This window comes from Pituophis catenifer, unplaced genomic scaffold (assembly GCF_029215685.1).
Source record: "Pituophis catenifer annectens isolate HBS135680 unplaced genomic scaffold, rPitCat1.0.hap2 SCAF_3, whole genome shotgun sequence".
Lineage (NCBI taxonomy): Eukaryota > Metazoa > Chordata > Lepidosauria > Squamata > Colubridae > Pituophis > Pituophis catenifer.
Genome location: NW_027256883.1, coordinates 180,517,094 through 180,536,450, shown reverse-complemented (window position 1 = coordinate 180,536,450; position 19,357 = coordinate 180,517,094). Strand labels below are relative to the sequence as shown.

The 19,357-nt window shown below is 37.5% G+C and overlaps 2 protein-coding genes across 2 annotated transcripts in view; one reads left to right on the top strand and one right to left on the bottom strand.

Annotated features, from left to right (window-relative positions):
- The window catches only part of PPFIA4 (PTPRF interacting protein alpha 4), an 85,117-nt gene extending 82,924 nt beyond the window's left edge, over window positions 1-2,193 (top strand). Inside the window, exon 29 of the mRNA XM_070941114.1 lies at window positions 1,801-2,193. Within this exon, the coding sequence (XP_070797215.1) occupies window positions 1,801-1,850 (50 nt within the window). The 3' untranslated portion in view covers window positions 1,851-2,193. The remainder of the gene's footprint in view (window positions 1-1,800) is intronic.
- Window positions 2,194-5,910: 3,717 nt separating this feature from the next.
- MYOG (myogenin) lies at window positions 5,911-11,841 on the bottom strand. The gene is made up of 3 exons (XM_070939906.1): window positions 11,290-11,841; window positions 7,803-7,884; window positions 5,911-6,267 (listed from the first exon to the last, which is right to left on the bottom strand). The coding sequence occupies exons 1-3, from the start codon at window positions 11,839-11,841 to the stop codon at window positions 6,146-6,148; spliced, it is 756 nt and encodes a 251-aa protein (XP_070796007.1). The 3' UTR covers window positions 5,911-6,145.
- Between the last annotated feature and the right edge of the window lie 7,516 nt (window positions 11,842-19,357).

Genomic DNA, 19,357 nt, shown 5'->3' with positions numbered 1-19,357 from the left:
GCCAGATTCACTTAACTAACCTTAACTTAACAATTGCAATGATTCACTTAACAATTGGCAAGAAAAGTTGTAATTGGGACAAAATTCACTTAACAACTGTCCCTCTTAGAAACAAAAATTTTGGGCTCAATTGTGATTGTAAGCCGAGGACTATCTCTACCAAATGCAGTTCTTTACCTTCATGTTGCTAAACTCAGATTTTTTTACCTATTACTGGGCGTGGCTTAATCGACTTTTATCTGTTAATAATCTGTTTAGTCCATGTCTTCATGTTTAAGCAGGGCACAAAACCAGTTCTCTCTACATTTAATTTTCAAGAGACAATATTAAGAAAAAGAAAGCACTTCACCTCCAACCAAGAAATCTTGTTATATGACATGAGCCAGCAAAGAAATGATAAAAATAATTGACCTTTTTAATTCCAGCTTTATCCCTTAAATGGATAAAATAATGTTGGACAGTAGAAAGTATGGTTTAAAATGAGATTTATTAGTTTTTATATGGATTCCTGCTTGGCTGTGAAGCTTTCTGAATGTCTCCTCAAATGCTCTCCTGAGTTTTTTGAAAGAAAAATAAAATAAAGAAATTAAAATAAATAAAGAACAAAGAAATAAAATAAAGAAAAATGCTAATAGTATATGAGAGAATATTATATTTATATATATTATATATTATAACTCAAATTATACAGGAAAGAATAGCTATCAAGTGGCTATAACAATGTCAGTAACAGTGACAGTATCCTAGAATGAAATGCAATTTTTTCAAAACACTTATTAAAAGGAAACTGTATTCAAAACCATGTTAATAATTATAACATTGGCACTGAAGATCTATTTTATGACATATCAATTACCACAGTAGAGCTTTTAGGCACCTTCTTCTATTCCAGATTATTAGGGATGTTTTCTCCACACAGCAGGATACTGATCAGCTTGCAAGATGCAAATGACTGAAATGTCCACAAAATCTTAGTGGGTTATAATAACAAAGAGGAGGGAGCATTAGGAATGTGCTGAATAGAGGCAGGGAAGGTCTCTGTGGAAGTGAAGATGACAGCTGTTGGATAAAGATAGCAAACTTTATCCCTTCCTCCCCAAGGCAACATCAACATTGATATTGATAACAGAGACAAAAACAGACTTGTCCTTGTTTATTGGGGATTCTAGATGCATCACCCATTTCTTTGTTTGTGTCTGCCATTTGTTCTGGAAGTTCTATGTTTATCAGTAGAGAATACATTCTGCCTCTTCAATAAAGGCCTAGTGATGTAATATGCCAGCTCCACTGTTTTGACAATTCCAGGTGAGGCAACCTTAATGGAATCATGTAACCTAGCAGAGGAAAGAGGCATCAACCAGGAGATTCTCCCATATGTTCTCAGTAGTGTGGGTCATTCACTTGAATTCAGTCCTTTGGGGATGCCTAGCCTGTCACCCTTTAGAGCTGGCCCTACTGAATAGTTATTGGAGGTGCCATGTGAGAACATAAAGCTAAATTAGTTTTTCTCGATATTCCTTTAAAATACTATAGGTGAGCTCTTTCCAGGCAGGTGCCCTTGAAATATATTAGGACTGAACCTGAAAGCACACAGTTTTAAAAATCTTGATCCTAATTCTACTGGAAAGTGCATTTTTTTTGTCAACAAACAGTACATATTTCAGGACAACCTTAATTGCTGTTGTAAAGCAAAATTAGATTGCCAGTTCAGAATGAAAAGAAATGCAGAACAAACTTCTCACAGTACAGTGTCTGTTCTTATTGAAGTTTAATTATCTCCTTTTTTCTGATCTTTTGCAGCACATTCCCACTATCTTTATGGTTATATGCTGGCTGCTTTCCGGGAGTAGGAGATTATGCCTGCTCCTTTAGCTCCAAAGAACTGAAGCTACTGGTCAATCATTTTAGGCCTCTTGGCCAGCAGAACTTTCTTCCTCCTGCTTGTATACAACCCTCTGATCTCCTGTTTGGTATCCTTAAATCCCAATCAAATCTTTTCCCTTGGCTTTAAAGATACCCTCATTGAGAAAGAGAACAGGCTTCTCTGTCTCTAAGTCTGCACTATGTATGACACAATGATTTTGACATAGGTTTGGTAAGAAGTGGGTGCACCTTAATGCTGCTCTGCAGCAGTTCCTGCACCGTTGTCTGCCTGTGCTACACTCTGCCATTATGCCTGAGAGCAGCAGAAGCTGCTTGTTCCTACTGTACAGTTTGGACCTAATAAGACAATCACCAAGAAACAAGGCAAATGAAGATGGGAAAGCCCAGCTCTGAACTCTTCCTCAGGTGCATTGGGCTTCTGCTGGAGCTTCTCATCGCACCACAAGACTGTGGACAACATAGGTCCTCAGTTAAGAAATACCCAGGCTAGAAACAAAATGGACTGGTGCTTGATGGAGAGAAGGGAGAGGTTGATTACCAAGCAAGTTTTGTATGGGCTTTTCTTAGATCCCATGTTCATGTATGGAAGAAAATTAAACCTGATGCTGGGAAAGAAGAAGATGTTCTTGGACATCTCTGTTGGTTATACCAGGAATACTCTATCTTTTCCACATAGACAGACAGAAAATCCCCTTTCCTTCTCTCTGCATCTACAGGTAGCCTGTGATCCCCACAAAATTTTAGCTGTTACTATTTCTCTCTCCTAGGGTAGGATCTGTTTGTCTCTTCATGATGCCTTTTGCCTTGTGTGCCCCCCTATTACTGATGTGGTATTTCTTGGTGGCTGGAATGCCATATATTCATACAGTGCTGTTTGAAAGTGCAATATCCAAGAGACTGTACAGTTGCAATGTCTTTTTTGGTGTACAACTTGCCTAATACAGTATTAAATATTTTTTTAATTTACAGAGTAAGTGATCCCTTTATATGAATAATCTCTTTCTTTTGTTATATTGGTACTGCATGGATTCCAAACCCTGCAAATAGGTCAGGAATGGGTGTATGTGTGTTCCAATAAATCTGATTTTAAAACAAGGCTGATTGATTCATACTTGTCTTCTACATGAATGCAGTGTCTCTCCTCAGAATCATATCATGAATGTAATTGAACTGGAAGGTTTATCTCATTGGAAAATTTATTATTTCCCTTCCTCCCTCTCTCTCTATATATTAAGTGTTTTTCTATTGAGACATCTGATCTACCCCAGCATGTAATGTGGGAGGGAGCATACTGCATCCCTTTCGCCTTTCAGCTCCAATCCAGGAGCCCTCAAGCAATTGCATTCACGACAAACCATTTTATACCAAATTTATATTTCACTGATAAAGAAATAAAGGGAGACTAGTATAGATCTATTTCAAGCTATTTAGCCCTCATCAGCTAGCCATACCCTTACTTGGATTCAGACTTGGCTCAAGCTGATGAAGGGAGGAGAACTTGTGGCTCAGAGGTTAATACAACTGCCTAACATGCAGGCAGCCCAAGTTCGAATCCAAGTAAGGGTACAATAAAATCAACAAAACCATCTTAATTGTTAAAACAACATAAAATATAAATAAGATCACAAACAAAAATCCCACATATAATATAACTATGTCACGGGCTCTTTATTACCATGGGATCCCCAAACTTGTTGGGAAAAAATCTGCCACACATGTTAAGAGATTTCTGGAAGGACAATAAAGTTAGGGTTAATCTCACCTCGGGGAATCATGTTCCAAAGAATGGATTCCACAGCAGAAAAGGCTAATCTTTGGGTCCTGTTAGATGGATAGATTTAGCAGACAATACCTGTAACATGTCCCCTCTGCTGCACCTGGTGGGATGGGTATTGTGACTGAGGACAGACAGTCCCTTAAGTGCTACATGGGGCTTCCTGTAATTTCTCTGGCTAAGAGAGAAAATAAACTTGGGTGTCATGACTGGATACCGTTCATTATGCTGTTTTAAATTGGTCATGTTAATACATGAGCATTTTCCTTTAGCAATGAGTTATTCAGGCAAGATGAGCTCAGTGCTGTAAATGCAAAACACCTCTTGTTGGGTGACCTGCACAGAACATTTTGTCTCTGTGGATGTGCTGACTTCTTTTGTCAACTTCACAACTATGTGCTATTTTAGTTGTTTTTCTACCAGTATACACTGCAGACAAGGGGAATTGTATCCTAGCTGCTAATAGTTGACACATGTTTCTGAATTAATGTTGAAAGCACATTTTGCAACATTATTTTGCAGTGTCTAGCTTGCCTTTTTTGATTGAGTTTGTTGAGTAAGAATATTCAATGTCCTGCCTTTTTTTCTTATGATTTAATGGCTAATAATTATGCTGGCTATAGCATTTCTCAATTTTAGCTTCAGGGAAGGAAATAAGGGAAATAACAGCATATGTCTACAACATTTTTTTTTTTAATTTGATTTATATGCCGCCCTTCTCCGAAGACTCAGGGCGGCTTACAATGTGCTCAGCAATATGCTCAGCAATAGCCTTCATCCTTTTGTATATTTATACAAAGTCAGCTTATTGCCCCCACAACTGGGTCCTCAATTTACCTACCTTAGAAAGGATGGAAGGCTGAGTCAACCTTGAGCCTTGGCGAGATTCGAACCCTGCAGTAATTGCAGGCAGCTGGTCTTAATAACCAGCTTAATAACAGGGTGCCTTAAACCCCTGTACTACCAAGGCTCTTTGGTAGTTGCTGCGATATTACATTATTAAAAAATGAATTGCTATTCATAGTATTTCCATGGCTGTTTCTATACAGTATTCTTTAAGAGAAATATGGGCTTAGAGGATTGCACTGAAAACAAAATGACCTCATGTTTTTCAAATAGCCTCAGAATGTAGAGGTTTCAAAATAAGAATCTAAAGTCGACTATACTGGTCATTATACACCTATATTTATTTATTTGTTAGTTTTATATCCCACTTTTCTCTTCAGGAATTCAAGGTGGCATATATGGTCTTCCTCCATTTCCACCCCCCCCCCCCCACAAGAACCCAGTGATGTAGGTTGGAGACTGGAAAGAGTGCCTGGCCCAAAGTCACAGAGTGAATTTTCATGAGAAAAATGGACAGATATTTTGTCATTAATTTTGTAAGGTAATCAACAAGAAATTCAGTGCTATTGCTAGGATGGCATCTCCATAGAACTGTCCTCCCTCCATGTTTTCTTTTCGCATATGTATGTTAATAATTAGAACAAATTAGCCGGGGGGGGTCTACTAGTTAGAGTATGTCTCTTGTATACCTGGAGATTCATACCATCTGCTAAGTTTTGTATTGGCAAAGAAAAGTGGATGTATCAAATGTAGCACTGAAAGGGGAAGGGGTGGACTCAAAAGATATACAGTACAGAGAATATAATTTGTATGAAATTACATTTCTTTTTCAGGGAGTATTTTAGTACTTTCAAAAAGAAACCAAGAGAGCATTCCATGCCGTCTCAAAATAAATTTAACCAAAGAAAACCTTTATTTTTTATTTTTTTAAAAATCTCACAATAAATTAGCAAAATACAAAAATGATAACTGCACACAGTAAAAATAAAAAAAAGAAGAGAGAGAGAGAGAAAACTTTAGTGGCAGCATTTTCTATAGCTTTTGCACCTGGAAATTGCAAACTAACTGCCAAAAGAAGTTGGTCGAATAGCATCTTTTTAAAAACACACACAACATTTGCACACACCCACAATAAAAAAAATAATTGGCCCCCAAAGGAACAACATTTCTAAAAACCGGGAAGGAAACACATTCTTCGTTAGCATGCTGTTCTGCTATTTTTTTCAACTTTAATTAGTGTTTGCAGTAACACATCAAATGACATTGGACATGCTATTCAGATCCATATTTTTCATTGAAGTCACAATATTCTTTTTGAAAACCAGGCAGAAGCTTAAATGAGTACAATTAGGCATCTCTCACTAGCTTGCCTAGATTTGAGGGGTTACAAAACAAAAACAAAACCACTTTCAGGCATATGGAATTGGATAAGTGGCTTCATTTGTTATCTAGAACAATCAGAATTGGGAAACGAAATGCCATCCAGTGTTAGCTGGGAACTCTTCCCTATTTGGAATATCATTCAGTATTAGTGAGAATAAAAATATCTCCTAATTATAAAGTCCTAGTATCCTATTTCTTCTATTTTACAATGCACTGGTAATGACTAAAATGAAGAGATGGCTACTGTTGGCTGCTGCTTCAGTTCTGAGATCTCTCTTCCTGGAACGCAACAGCTACATCCTCTACCACAATACTATCCACAATTGAAGACAGAGAATGAAGATTGCGGTCTTCAGAGGAATCATCACTCAGCAAGTGATCTGTGGAGAACAAAGGAGTAATTTTAAGTAGAGAGCCTTCTCTGAAAACCCAATTGCTACTAGACAAGATAGGAAGGAGGGGAGATCCTATGGCTCTATAGGGGGTATCAAACTGGCAGCCCACGGGCCAGATGCGTCACATGCAGGCCGTGCCCACCCCAGCTCCATGAAGGAAAAAACTATGATATGTCACATGACATCAACGTGACATTGTGAGTTTGACACCTGTGCTATGGGAGAATCAAAATCTGAAGACACCTTGTGGTGGGATTCAGTCATAATTTTGATCTGTCTGTCTCTAAGATACTTTCTATCATTTTGATTATTAAAGTCATTCAATGTATTTTTACAAGGTATTTTATTGCATCTAAAAAGTGAAGAATCCAAGAATCATTAAAAGATGGATAGGTGGGTATATAAAATTATCACGTTCAGTGGGTCCTAATGCATTCACATATTAATGGCCACTTGGAGGAGAACTGTATTGAAAAGTATCACTCTGCTTTCCAGATAGTAACTTCAGAATAAGTGATAAAATTATTTAACTTTAAACTAGATCTTGTTAGCCATTCAGAATCAGGTGGAGGACTGTGCTTAATAAAGTAGGGCAAACAGTCACCCTTGTCAGTGAAATATGGAAAAGTTATCATTTCTCCTCCTTAGTTTCAGTTGGAGGAACAAATAGGACAGCTACAATGTTGGGCCACTGATAAAACATAAACATTGCAGATTTTACTGGCAGTGTGATGAGATCTGGCCTGGTCGTTAACAATTTTCAAATACAATATTGCTTATTGGAGTTTTGTGTTTTTTGTTGGCGTGACTTGAAGAGGTTCAATTTATTCACTTATTTCTTAACATTTAGGTTGTATCAAAAAGATCAGTTTAAATAAACTTCCTTAGCAATAACATTAGCACTTAGGCTTATATGCCACTCCATAGTGCTTTACAGCACTCTCTGAGCAGTTTACAATGTCAGCATATTTGTCCCAATAATCTGGGTCCTCATTTTACCAACCTTGGAAGGATGGAAGGCTAAGTCAACCTTGAGCCCGTCAGGATTGAATTCCAGACTGTTGGCAGATTTAGCCTGCAATACTGCATTCTAACCACTGCGCCACCAGGACTCCTTGGGGATAAATATCACAGATAAAGCAGTTCCTTATTTTAAGGAGCTTATTTTAAAATCTAAATTGAGGAATTTCTATTGCTTTTCAGAGAACTCTACATAATTCTAATCTTCAGAAGAATCTCCAGGTCTCACACAATGCTTGCTTCTAAAAAGGCACAGTTGCCTACAATCTCCTTCACAATTCAGAATTTATTGCTATTTCTTAAGAAACACAAACGTTTTATCATTGCATGATTTCCCCCAGTCTGTAGTTCCATGGACATAGTATAAAAATATGCATATATTAAAATGTACAGGAACGGAAGTTGGCAGAGAGTTACAGTACAATGGGGTAGAACTTTACTTTCAAATAAGAATGGTCAGGATTTTGGGATTTGAATTTGGATACCTGTACCCAGCCTACCTGTAGGATGAGTGCTGAACTCTAAATGAGTGCTCCATTCTGGACTGCATGAGGTGCTACTAGATCCATGGTCACTTGGCACCTGCAATAAAAAGATGAAGATGTTTGGAATTGAATCAAAGTTCTTCACTGATTGTACCCTCTTTGCATTCTCTTTTGTACTAGATCAAACAGGTTATTTTTATTGCTTGCTTTTTCTACCATTGCTTTTTGTTCTTCCAAAATATATTTTGTGAGGAAATATGCACATTTAATATATGCACCTGTTCAAAATATCAATCCACAATGAAATAGTTGATGAGTCTACCTTGATGATATTATTGAAACAGAGTAAAACAGTTATCATAACAAAATATAAGATAGAGGAGAAATACAGCAACAATAGTTTCATGAACACCTAGACCAAAGGTTTCAGAAATGAAAAATGGTTACAGTATAATCATGCTATTTTCCCCTGTGTTGAACATGAAAGGTAGAAAGGCCTTAAAGAAGAACCCAAATTAAAATGTAATGGGGCTCAAAAATTTTCAACATAGCTTATCGTTTTTTCTTTATCTTGGAGTTATTTCCTCCCACTTCTTGTTTTTTGGTAGCTTCAGAGATGAACCTGGCTATTGTTCAAAATTGATAGCAAGACATGAGACTTACAGGATTATATTCACATATTATATAATTATATATTATACATAACTATATATGATTTTCATATGTATCATTTGCACAATATTCAAATGATTACATAATGAGGGAGCTGAGTATTAAATTTATTCTGAACATGTATATAAATGCAATTGGTTCGCTAAAGGGCAGATTGAATTAACTGTTTTAAAGTATGAATTTGATAATACTTTAGCTCATCAAAGATATTATTACTTCATGAACCCAATATTCCAGCAACTGAGAGAACAATGAGATTTTCTGGATATGATTTGTATTGTACTTGTTAACCTTTACATTGTTTGAAATACATGTTATGACAAAGTATTAAGTGTTAGTGGTACAACAGCTTTTTCTTACGTCTCTGTGTTTTGGCATGCAGCTGTCCTCTTGTTTTTTTTTGGAAATGTATGTATGTATATATGCATACATATGTGTACACACACACGCACACACACACACACACATCCCAGATTTCGGTTCGTGTAGTATGGGAAGATGCAGTGAAAAGCAAGTTTCCTGAAGTAAAATATTTTAGAAAAAGACAAGAGACACAGTTATTCTGGATTTTGAACTTAAATAAATACACCCAATTATTAAAGTTGGATGACTTGTCCAAGACAACCTGCTTAACCTGTGCCAATTGAATCAGCAAGTAGTTTGTAAATATGGAGATATGCAAGAGGAAAATTGGATCTATTGGTGCAAAAGTGACATATAGCAGTGATCATCGCTTATGAAATTTCTGCTAACACATTCGTCTTTTTATTTAGAACAAATGTGGATGTGTTATTTGTATGAAGAATTTCCTAAGTAAAAAAACAAATTATCTCCATCTAGTGCTAATAAATAGAATTGCCCTCATGATTATCTGCAATTAACGGCTGAATATTCTTTCTGCAAAAAAGTAGTTTTTCTTCCAAAGATATGGATATATTGAGAAGAGGGGATGAAAAAAAATATGTATGATGTTAAAGTTCCATTAATTCTATCCTTGAAAAAATGAAGATGACAGATAAGAGTGAATAGAAATAAAAAGTTACAAATTCTGAATATTTTATTGTAATTTCAAGCAGCTGCCAATGTAATTTCAATAGCTTTGATAACAACTCTACTCTGTGAGATTTTATCTCTCTCAAACACACATTTCTCTCATTCTCCCAAATATACAAACAAACATTCCTGATTTTCTTAATCTAATTATTAGAAAAACTATGTTTCTGGCAAGCTCATATATTGAAAGGGCACTAGAAAAATATGGAAAGCTGAAATCACATCATAAATTCTGCTACTGAGCCAGACATTCAGGCATCTGCTCCTCTTTCATTTTTCTTCCTTTTCGATTGATACTCCAGGTCGGTATCCAAATGTCCGTGGGTGTTTTTAAATGGAAATGTCTAAGAATCCACTTGAATTTAGCAAATGTCAGCTCCCACCACTCATCCTATCACTCTACTTTGGCACATCTACTAGAGCTTGATTCTGAAGTGTCATCCATTGAATATAACATTACCCATCAGTATCTTCTGTTTTAATCATTGCCCCCTTTTTTGTGCTTATCTTGAAAAATACTAGGTGTGGTAGCATGCTGTCTCTAAACAACTGAAGTATCATTGTAAAATGTATTTGATCATTGTGGGGTTGCTTTATTTACTATAGTTCTTCCACACTTTTACAGTGGAGTCAGTAATTTATGGGTTCAGGCAATTTAAATGAGAAGTCCTGAAAAGTTACAAATTAATTTACAGGGATACAGTGAAGAAATACACATGATTGGCCAACAGTAACTAATAATGTATGTTTAACAACACATACATTTAACAAAGCTATATTAAAATAAAATTCATTCTTCTTCTGGATATATAATCTTCCAGTTTATACAGACTTTTCTGAACCAGCATTGAGTTGCCTGTATGCTTGTTAATGGATCAGATATGTTAATGAACATGGTTATCTTATTACCTACAATGTATAACAAAATTTTTGTTATAATTTATATGCTTGTCTGTTTTAAGGAATGTTGGTTTATTACAATGGTATCATTTAAGATAATGTGCGTTCTCTTGTGAACTGCTGTGGGCTCCTTTGGAAAATAACTCCTTTAGAATAGGACTAAGTAATAAATGAGACTGTGGACTTGCTTGGTTTTGCTTTGAGTCAGGCTATTCTGTTCATAGGCTCATAGAAAGGTAATAATGCTGGATCAGATTATTTATTATTTATCATTTAAATGGCAGCCCATCTCACAAGAAATGAGTTTGTGTGGTAAAAATCAAAAAATAAAAACAATAAAGTAGTCAAACACATATTTTTTTTTTAAAAAAAAGGGATTATTAATCTTTCTAACCCAGAACGGTTGATGTTGTATAGTTCTCCATAGATTTAGGCAGGAATCATTTTAACCTCAGTAAAGTTACTCAGTAGTGAGTATTGGGTATTGGTAATGCTAATATTTTAAAGCTGGCATTGCTAAGAACACAAGAGCCCTCTTGGATTAGCCCAAAGGCCCTTCTGGTGCCAGAGTCTGCTCAATACGATGGCCAAACATTGCCACTAGCAGAAACTGCCAATAAAGAAACATTGCCTGTCATTCAAGAGTACTTACATCACTAGCCTCCATCACTTTGTCTCCTCCACTTTTAGAGCTACATAAGTGACAGTCATCATCTCATCAACTGGTATGTGCTAAAGTATTGTGATCAGTGTGAATTTTGAACATACTGTAACTTGCCTACAGTACTGTGGCCTGCCCACATAGCTGGAAGGGCTCTTATTGCTGTGAGTTCTGTGTCCCTGTAGATAATTGTTTGAACCCACCCCTGGCACTTACCACTGGCTGGGTGATGGCATTACAGAAGCGTAGTTCCGATTGGTCCCGTTCCTGTTGATTGAGGGTAGTGAGCAGAGCTTGTAAGCGTTCAATGTATTGGATGGCACTGCGCAAGATCTCCACCTTGGGAAGCCGCTGGTTTGGGTTTAATAAAGTGCTCCGTTTCAGAGCTTCAAAGGCTTCATTGACTTTCTTCAGCCGGCGCTTCTCTCTGAGGGTGGCTGCACGACGCCTATCGATAGACACACTTTTCCTCTTGCAGACTTTGCATGCCCAAGGCAGACACTGGCCGGGACTATGGTCTGCCACAACTGAGACTTTTTCTTCTATACCTGCCCGGCCATCAGGACAAAGTGTCATGGCCGTTCGGTCTTGATAGGCGGCCTGTTCGTAGTTGTGTAAATGTGGGCTCAGGTAGTTTTCCCCATCATAGAACCGGTCTGTAAAAATATATGGGTTGGTCTCTAGGAGTTCCATAGCAAGCGTCTGGCAAAGTAGAGTCTGTGTTGGGGAATGAAACTCTGGCTCCTCACACCAACTGCTTGGTGGCATTTAAACCCCGTGTGGGCATTAAATCACAGAGATAAATATAGCAAATCTCTAGGAAACCTGAGCTTGCCCTAAGCTGCTGCTTCACATCAAAACTTGTCCATCTGATTTCATGTACTCTCCCTATGGGGATTAGTTGGCTGCTTGGGGCAGTGTTGTGGCTGAAAGGGGGGCTGGGGGGGTGAATGGATGAAGGAACTGGCATGTGCTCCAGAGAAGCCCAGCCGCCTCTCCAACAGCAGTCCGGTGGATTTATTTTCACTTGCACTCCTACAATGATATTGATGATCAGTTGCTGAGCTGGCCGCTCTGTGCAACATTCCTTTCTCATCTGCTCCTTTCAGTTATTGCTTCCTGCCAGTCCTAAAGCTTCCTAGAGTCTGGGGGAAGAAGAGTGCCAGGACAGGCACAAAGGTGAGTCCAGAACATATCCTGAAAGGAAGATTCACCTCAACCTCTTTCTTGGAGCAGGTGACACGATTTGGCTGGACTCTTCTGAACTGCACAAGCACTGCAGCTCCATGCTGGAGATGTTTGACTGTTGATTTATTGACTCCCATGCAATCAATAGTGCAAACATACTTTACCCATAAAATGGAGGAACTGTCATCCTTTCCTTAGCCATCTTGAGATGGGATTACTGTAAGGAGCTCTTCATTCATAGACTAACACTGGGGAGACTTGCTTCCAACTCTCCACTAGCCATGAAACCTACTGTGTAACTTAGAGCTAGTTGAGTTCACACAATGAGCTAAACCATGGGCCTGGATAGAAGTGATGGTTGTATTTCTTCAGGGCCAGGAGTTCAGGGCATTTTATTCCTTTATCAGCTGTCTTTATTCTCAGATTGGTTTACTTAATTTTCCTGGCTTTGATTTTCAAAGATCACTAATCTGGAACCATGAGGGCAACCAAATCTGAGCTGCAAAAATCCAGATGACCACTAAATGGTCAGCTTTCAATAGTACTGAACTTCTCTAGCCTTTCACCCACCAAATATATTGAACTAACCACCTTTTACACCAAATCAGCAAAGCTGGCTAACAGTTTAAAAGTTACCATCTAACATATCTAAAAAAAGGAGTATCTTGCATGGCCTAAGCTGCATTGGTGGCATAAAAAGCATCTGGATAAGATAGGCTGTACCTCTAGCTAAGGCTTGGAGGGGGGCAATCCTTGCCCACTTTGAGCAGAGAGGAAAGTAGCTGCTGTTCCAGAATGCAGGAAATAACTTTTGATGTTTTTTATTTTGCTTTATTTATTTTATATATATATTTATTTATTTGCTTATCTCCATTTTGAGCCTATTCAACAAGCACTCGATCACTGAAGATTTTCAATGGTCATGTGGCCAGCATGATGTCACAGAGCGCGTTACCTTCCCAGTGAAGTGGTACCTATTTATGAGCACTGCCCCCTATATTTGGCAACGACTAGCGGAGTGAAATCCCAGGGACTCCTTTTATTTATTTTAGGGATGCCTTGTAACCTTTTCGGAGAAAGGAGGTGTATTAAAACTGCTGTAATAAACAAATACAAACAGAAAACCTATTATGTGTGCTTCATTGCACCATCTTCTGTTACATCTCTTTCCACACTTCATCTTACATATTCTGTCATTCACCCAAGGTGCTGGAAGTGAACCAACTCAACCAGAAGAACATAAAGTTCATAGTCAGGATCTCTTAGTGCTTAATGTATAACTAATCCCCATTAAGTGATTCTGAGAATGGGCCCTTGCTTAAGACCAAGAGCAGCATGCTGCTAGATCAGACTCCGGGGTATTTAACATGCTTTGCAAGAATCTCAGCAAGCAGCAGGTGGGAAGGGGGGATGACTGCATTTGGGGGGCTATAAGTTGCAATGACACTGTGCGGCCATTGTCCAATCCTCTTGCCACAGTATCAAATGTTTGGTCCCATGCCAGATTAATGGGTGGCTATACAAAACACTTTCTTTTAGACGGCCCTCACATATACTTAATTGTACTGTATTCTATTTGGTTTTGTCAAAGCGAGTTGTAAGTATCTTGCTATATATTTTATAAATTATATGAATTACTTAGTTTATGGGTTTGGTCAGGCAATTCTGATTTATTTAATAAATTAATTAAATGGATAAATGTTCTGTGGCATAACATTTGGTGGAATTTGAACCTTAGGTTGGACTCATTTTAAATTAGAATTAATCAAAAATCTAGACTTTTGGCTGCTTCCAATACTATTGAATAAAGCATAACTTCTGTTTCCAAATAGTTACCAGGTGTGTCCACTGGAACATACTGCAGCTGCTTAGGAGTCAAATTTGCTGAAGATAGTTATTTAATATCCTTGCTATATTCACACCGATTCACTGGATTATACACTAGTCCACACTGGTACCTCCAGTGTAATGGAGTACCTACTCTGTTTCCCCAAAAATAGGACCTCCCTGGATAATAAGCCCAATCAGGCTTTTGAGTGCATGTGCTAAAATAAGCCCTCCTGAAAATAAGCCCTCCCCAAAAATAAGCCCTCCCCAAAAATATTTAAATGCATGTGCAGCTGGTCCCCTCCATTTCCTCTGGTTAGGGTTAGGGAGACAGAGCTGGAAATCAGATAAGATAGCAAGAGGAGCCCTCTCTTACTCCACACGCCCCAAAATAATAAGACCTCCTCGAAAATGAACCCTTATTTCAGGGTTCAAAAAAATATATAAGACAGGGTCTTATTTTCGGGGAAACACGGTACTTCTCTGGAGGCCCTTTGTCTGCTCCCCTCCCCCAATTAAATGACAATCTTCCAACAATTATGAGAGTAGAAAAATCATCCAGCTAGTCATGGATCCAGTAAATAATCCTATAATCACGAAGGATTGCTATTATAAATGGTTTTCTATGGAGATTCTCAACCATCCAGATCATGGTTATCCCAAAGGTGCTTTTCAAAAGACAACTGGACTTGCCTGGTTTTTTTTCCTTGAAAACATTTTGCTTCTCATCCAAGAACCTTCTTCAGTTCTGATTGAATGGTGGTGAATGGAAGGATGTATATTCTTTGCCGAATATAAATGGATTACTCTGTTCTGTTCTTGGATAAACTTAAGTGCTGCACATACAATCCCTTCTTCAACTGAAGATAGCACTTTATGCATCTTACTAAATGACTCCAGTCCATGAAATATTGGTCCTAATAAAATTGCCATTTTATAATCCAAAGGATTCTTTGGTTTAAAAGTTGAGTTGATCAGTCAGTCTTTTCCTAAAATTGTTTTACTGTAGTCTTGGGAATCTGTGACCTTCCAGGAGCTGTTGGATTCTCAGCTAGCACAGTCATGATAAGATATCATCTATATCTGAGGTGCCACTAATGTCCCATCTCTGTTCTAGCAAATAACAGAAAGTATTTTGGAGAGGATTTCAAAAGGTCTGGGTGAGATTAAAAAGAAAAAAAAATAGTTATAAAGAACCCATTTTGTAGATATGCTTCATTGTGAGGTATTGCTGTGTTTTGAACTAGGATAATTGATAGCAAAAATATTGTTCTCTCTGTATAATAGATTTTTTTTCTATGTATGGGATAGGCACCGAAAAAGAAATCCATTTAAAATGTCCATCACATCTAGCATCAACTTTGTATCATCTTTGACAGGAATGTAGCTCTCTTAGATTTAAGTGCACAGCTATGGCTATTTCAATTCAACACAGAGAAATTTAAAACCTTGCAATGATTCCCTTATTTAGCACCACCCAGGCATCTTGTATTCTAGCTACTTATTAAGTAAAGTTTTATTTTTCATTTGATCCACATTCTTCTTTCATTGTTTTTGGAGAAATAATTCACGCTACATTCAATAGAGCTTAAATTTGACTGGCATGCATAATGCTAGGATATGAGAGTTGACCATCCATCCAGTTCATCTAAGCATGGCTTCCAGACCAAATACCAGTTGAGGGTCTGGTCAATGGAAAGAATGTAAGCAAAAAAAGAAAAAAAAAGTGGTGATATTTTTCCTTTCAAAATCCCCCCACCCAGTCAGAAAGACTTTCTATTTTATTCACATTTCTCAGCCCACAGGCTCAATGGGGAGGGACTTTAGGCAAATTTCTAGCATGTTTTGAATTTGCCCTACACAGTTAGCAGCCACACCAGCCTATGATTCATTAGGGAAGGGTAGGACTTTTGGGATGCTCATAACTGAGCTGCCTCATTTATGACCAGAATATGATGTTTAATTTTAAACAGAGCACAAATATAATTGCTTTGAGAATGTTCCTCCCTTACCCACATTTTTGGCTATATTCAAATTTTTGGCATCTGTGTAGCATACCTAAAATGTATGCAAATACATACATGCACACTCGGAAGAAATTTGCTTTTGCATTTATTTGCAAGTATGTGCCTTATTTTAGCCTGCTCTATATTGCATGTTTATACAGTTTCAAGAATCAGTACATTTTAATTATTATGCAGAGCAGAGAATTTCATCTAATCGAGTATGTCACAATGCTGTTGGGCGAGAAAAGCAGCCGTCTGGAAAAAGATCCTCTCTTGCCACATTTTCTTTAAAGTATAAGAAAAGTAGGGCATCCCTGTCTGCCCTAATTGCATGCAATACCTGGAATTTTGGAGTTGCTTTACTACCACAACTGCAGGGCTAGGCTGAACAATAATCTAAATGATGGTTCAAAATCTAGCTAGCCACCTAAACATTAAATGGCGGAGAGAAATAAACCGAGAGGAATCTTGTACTTACACATTCTCCTTCATTAATGTGCTCACAAAGAAGAGTGACATCTTCATAACTTTTGTGATTCAAGGCAGCTCAACTCTTGGCAGTGTGGTGGGTTTTTTTTGTAACCCCAATTGTTTTTTTTTTTAAATGATTTAAACCTGGCTTGTTTTAATTACCTTTGATTAGAATAAGCAGACATTTCCCAAAATTGGATGTAGGCCATTTGGGTACTTCTGCTCTCCTTTTTTTTTTTTTTGTATAAAACATAAATGTTGTTGCAATTACTGGGCTGTATGCAGGTTGTGCTAAAAAGTTCAAGATGGTGGCAGCAATAGTCCAACTGAAAGTTCATATATTTTTATGTGTCTACTTCTTGCTCTCAGATCCATGGGATGTGTTTGCACTTTAATTATTCTGTATTTTACCATTATAGAACCTGCTATATACTGTTTGCCATCCCCAGTTAACCCTGGCCATTTCCATTTCTTGCTTGACTTATCTTTTCCTTCAATTCTTTCTCCATTCTTTCCCCCAAACTGGCAATACTTCTGATATTTGTATTAAGTTCATCCTTTTTATTATTATTATTGTACCTGAAACTAAGTATATCCAGCACTTAAGTCCTGTTTATTTTTCCTTTTAGCACCTGTAAACTGGTAGAAGGTCTGTCACAAATTTCCATATACTATAAATTGGATAATCATATAACAGGTGTATAGGGGCCTGAAATTTTACACCTTCACCCAATTCCCTTTTGCATAAGGATAAAAAGAGAGAACGTGCTTGTGTTTGAAACATGGAAAAGCAAGTCTACTTGGGTTAAAAAAGAAGCTTAAAGACCATACCCAACCAAGTTTAAAGCCCACACTATTTCACATGTAGAAACACACTCATATCTATACAGCACAACAGTTTATCTCTTGAACTCCCAATGAATGGTAAAAATAAACAAAAAAAACTGATTTGGGATGCTAGAACAAGAAAAAGCAATTGGAAAAAAATGCACTGATATAGCAGCTACTTGTGTGCATGCCTATCTCAATGGTAAGGCAAATCAGGATGGAAAATAAAGTATATAGGAGGAATGGAACCTATAAAGAACAATAATAGCCACTGCTGATGAAGAGTTTTTTCCTCACTTGCATCAAATTGTAAAGCAAACATGTCCATGGCAACCACTTTTTTCTTCTGTCCTCATGATCCATTGCCTTCATATGATGATCAATCTACTCCTGAGATAGAGAACAATCATTAACTTTAATAGTATTTAATTATCCAAGATGTCCACTTTCCCCATCCTAAATAGTTTCCTAGGCTGTAACATCTGCTGGGAGTGGAGGAAATGAAGCCTACAAAATCCACCAATCTAGCATGCTCTGTATGTTATAAGGAAGGACAGTATCATTTGCTGGTATCATGTTGGTGGCGAGAATGACACAGGTAGTCATTGACTTATGACTAAAGTTGAGACCATAATTTCCATTATTAAATAAGTTGGTTAAGTGAATTGTGCTCAATTTTAAAACCTTTTTGCCATGATTGTTAAGAGAATCGCTGTGGTTGTTAAGTGAATTATATAGTCATTAAGCAAATCCAGCTTTCCCTATTGACTTCGCTTGTCAGAAGCTACTGGGAAGGTCACAAATGGCCATCACATGACCCCAGGATGCTACAACCATCATAAATACAGCTGCCAAATACAGTTGCCATGGGGTGAAATGTTAATCACATGACCATGGGGATGGTTATAAGAGTGAGGACCAGTTATAAGTCACTTTTTTCAGTGCCATTGTAACTTGGAATGGTCACTAAGTCAAGGACTACCTGTAGTGATTGCCAATGGAAGTGGAAAATTTTATTTTGGTATATTTTTGGACAGTTCAAGAAATGATGTATAGCATTTTAACTTGGTCATAAAGAACAGCCCATCAAAGTTGTCCCAACAAAATACCAGTCATTGAGGCACAGTAGATCTTCAATTTCAGAGCCTGTAGCTTCTGTGTAGGTCTGTATCTAATTCTCCCTTCCTGAAATAAGGGAGATGGGATATTCAACGAAGATGGTTCATTGAAGTCCAAATATATGAATCCTATGTCAATCGTTACAACTATCATTTGGCTCCAAATGTCATTCTAATATTGGACATATAGAATGTTTTAAGTCCTTTCTAGTTGTGGGAACCATACCCTGTTTCCCCCAAAATAAGACATCCCCTGATAAAAAGCCCAATCGTGCTTTTGAGCGCATGGCAATAAGGCCAAGCGCTTATTTCAGGGTTCAAAAAAATATAAGACAGGGTCTTATTTTCATGGAAACATGGTAGTTTGGACTAGTATTATACAGAGTCCATTCAGGTTGGGTTAGCACAAGACACTAGACTAAAATGACTAAAGGCAAACTTGGTTGGTTAGTTTGTGACTCATATTATACCAACTCAGAGAACATGGTTCAGCCAGCCATCCCTCAGCCTACTTTATCTGGAAGAGTCATCATAAGAAAAATTTGGAAAAGTGAACGCTATGTTTCTTATCTTGGCCTCCTGAAGGAAAGGTGAGATATAAATCAAATTATAAATAACAGTTTCCCTGTGTTCCGCAATCCTAAAATCCTAATAAAATTGGAATAATTTTATATACTGAGATTTAATTAACTCTGGATAAATGTGCTATAAATGTATGGCAATCTAGAGCCCCACTGGGTTTTTCATAGGCTTTATAAGATTGGATTTGTCATTTATTAAAAGATGCATCTCTGGCAACTTATTACCATGTAGCCTACTTTACAGAGGACATTCTCTTTTGGAAAT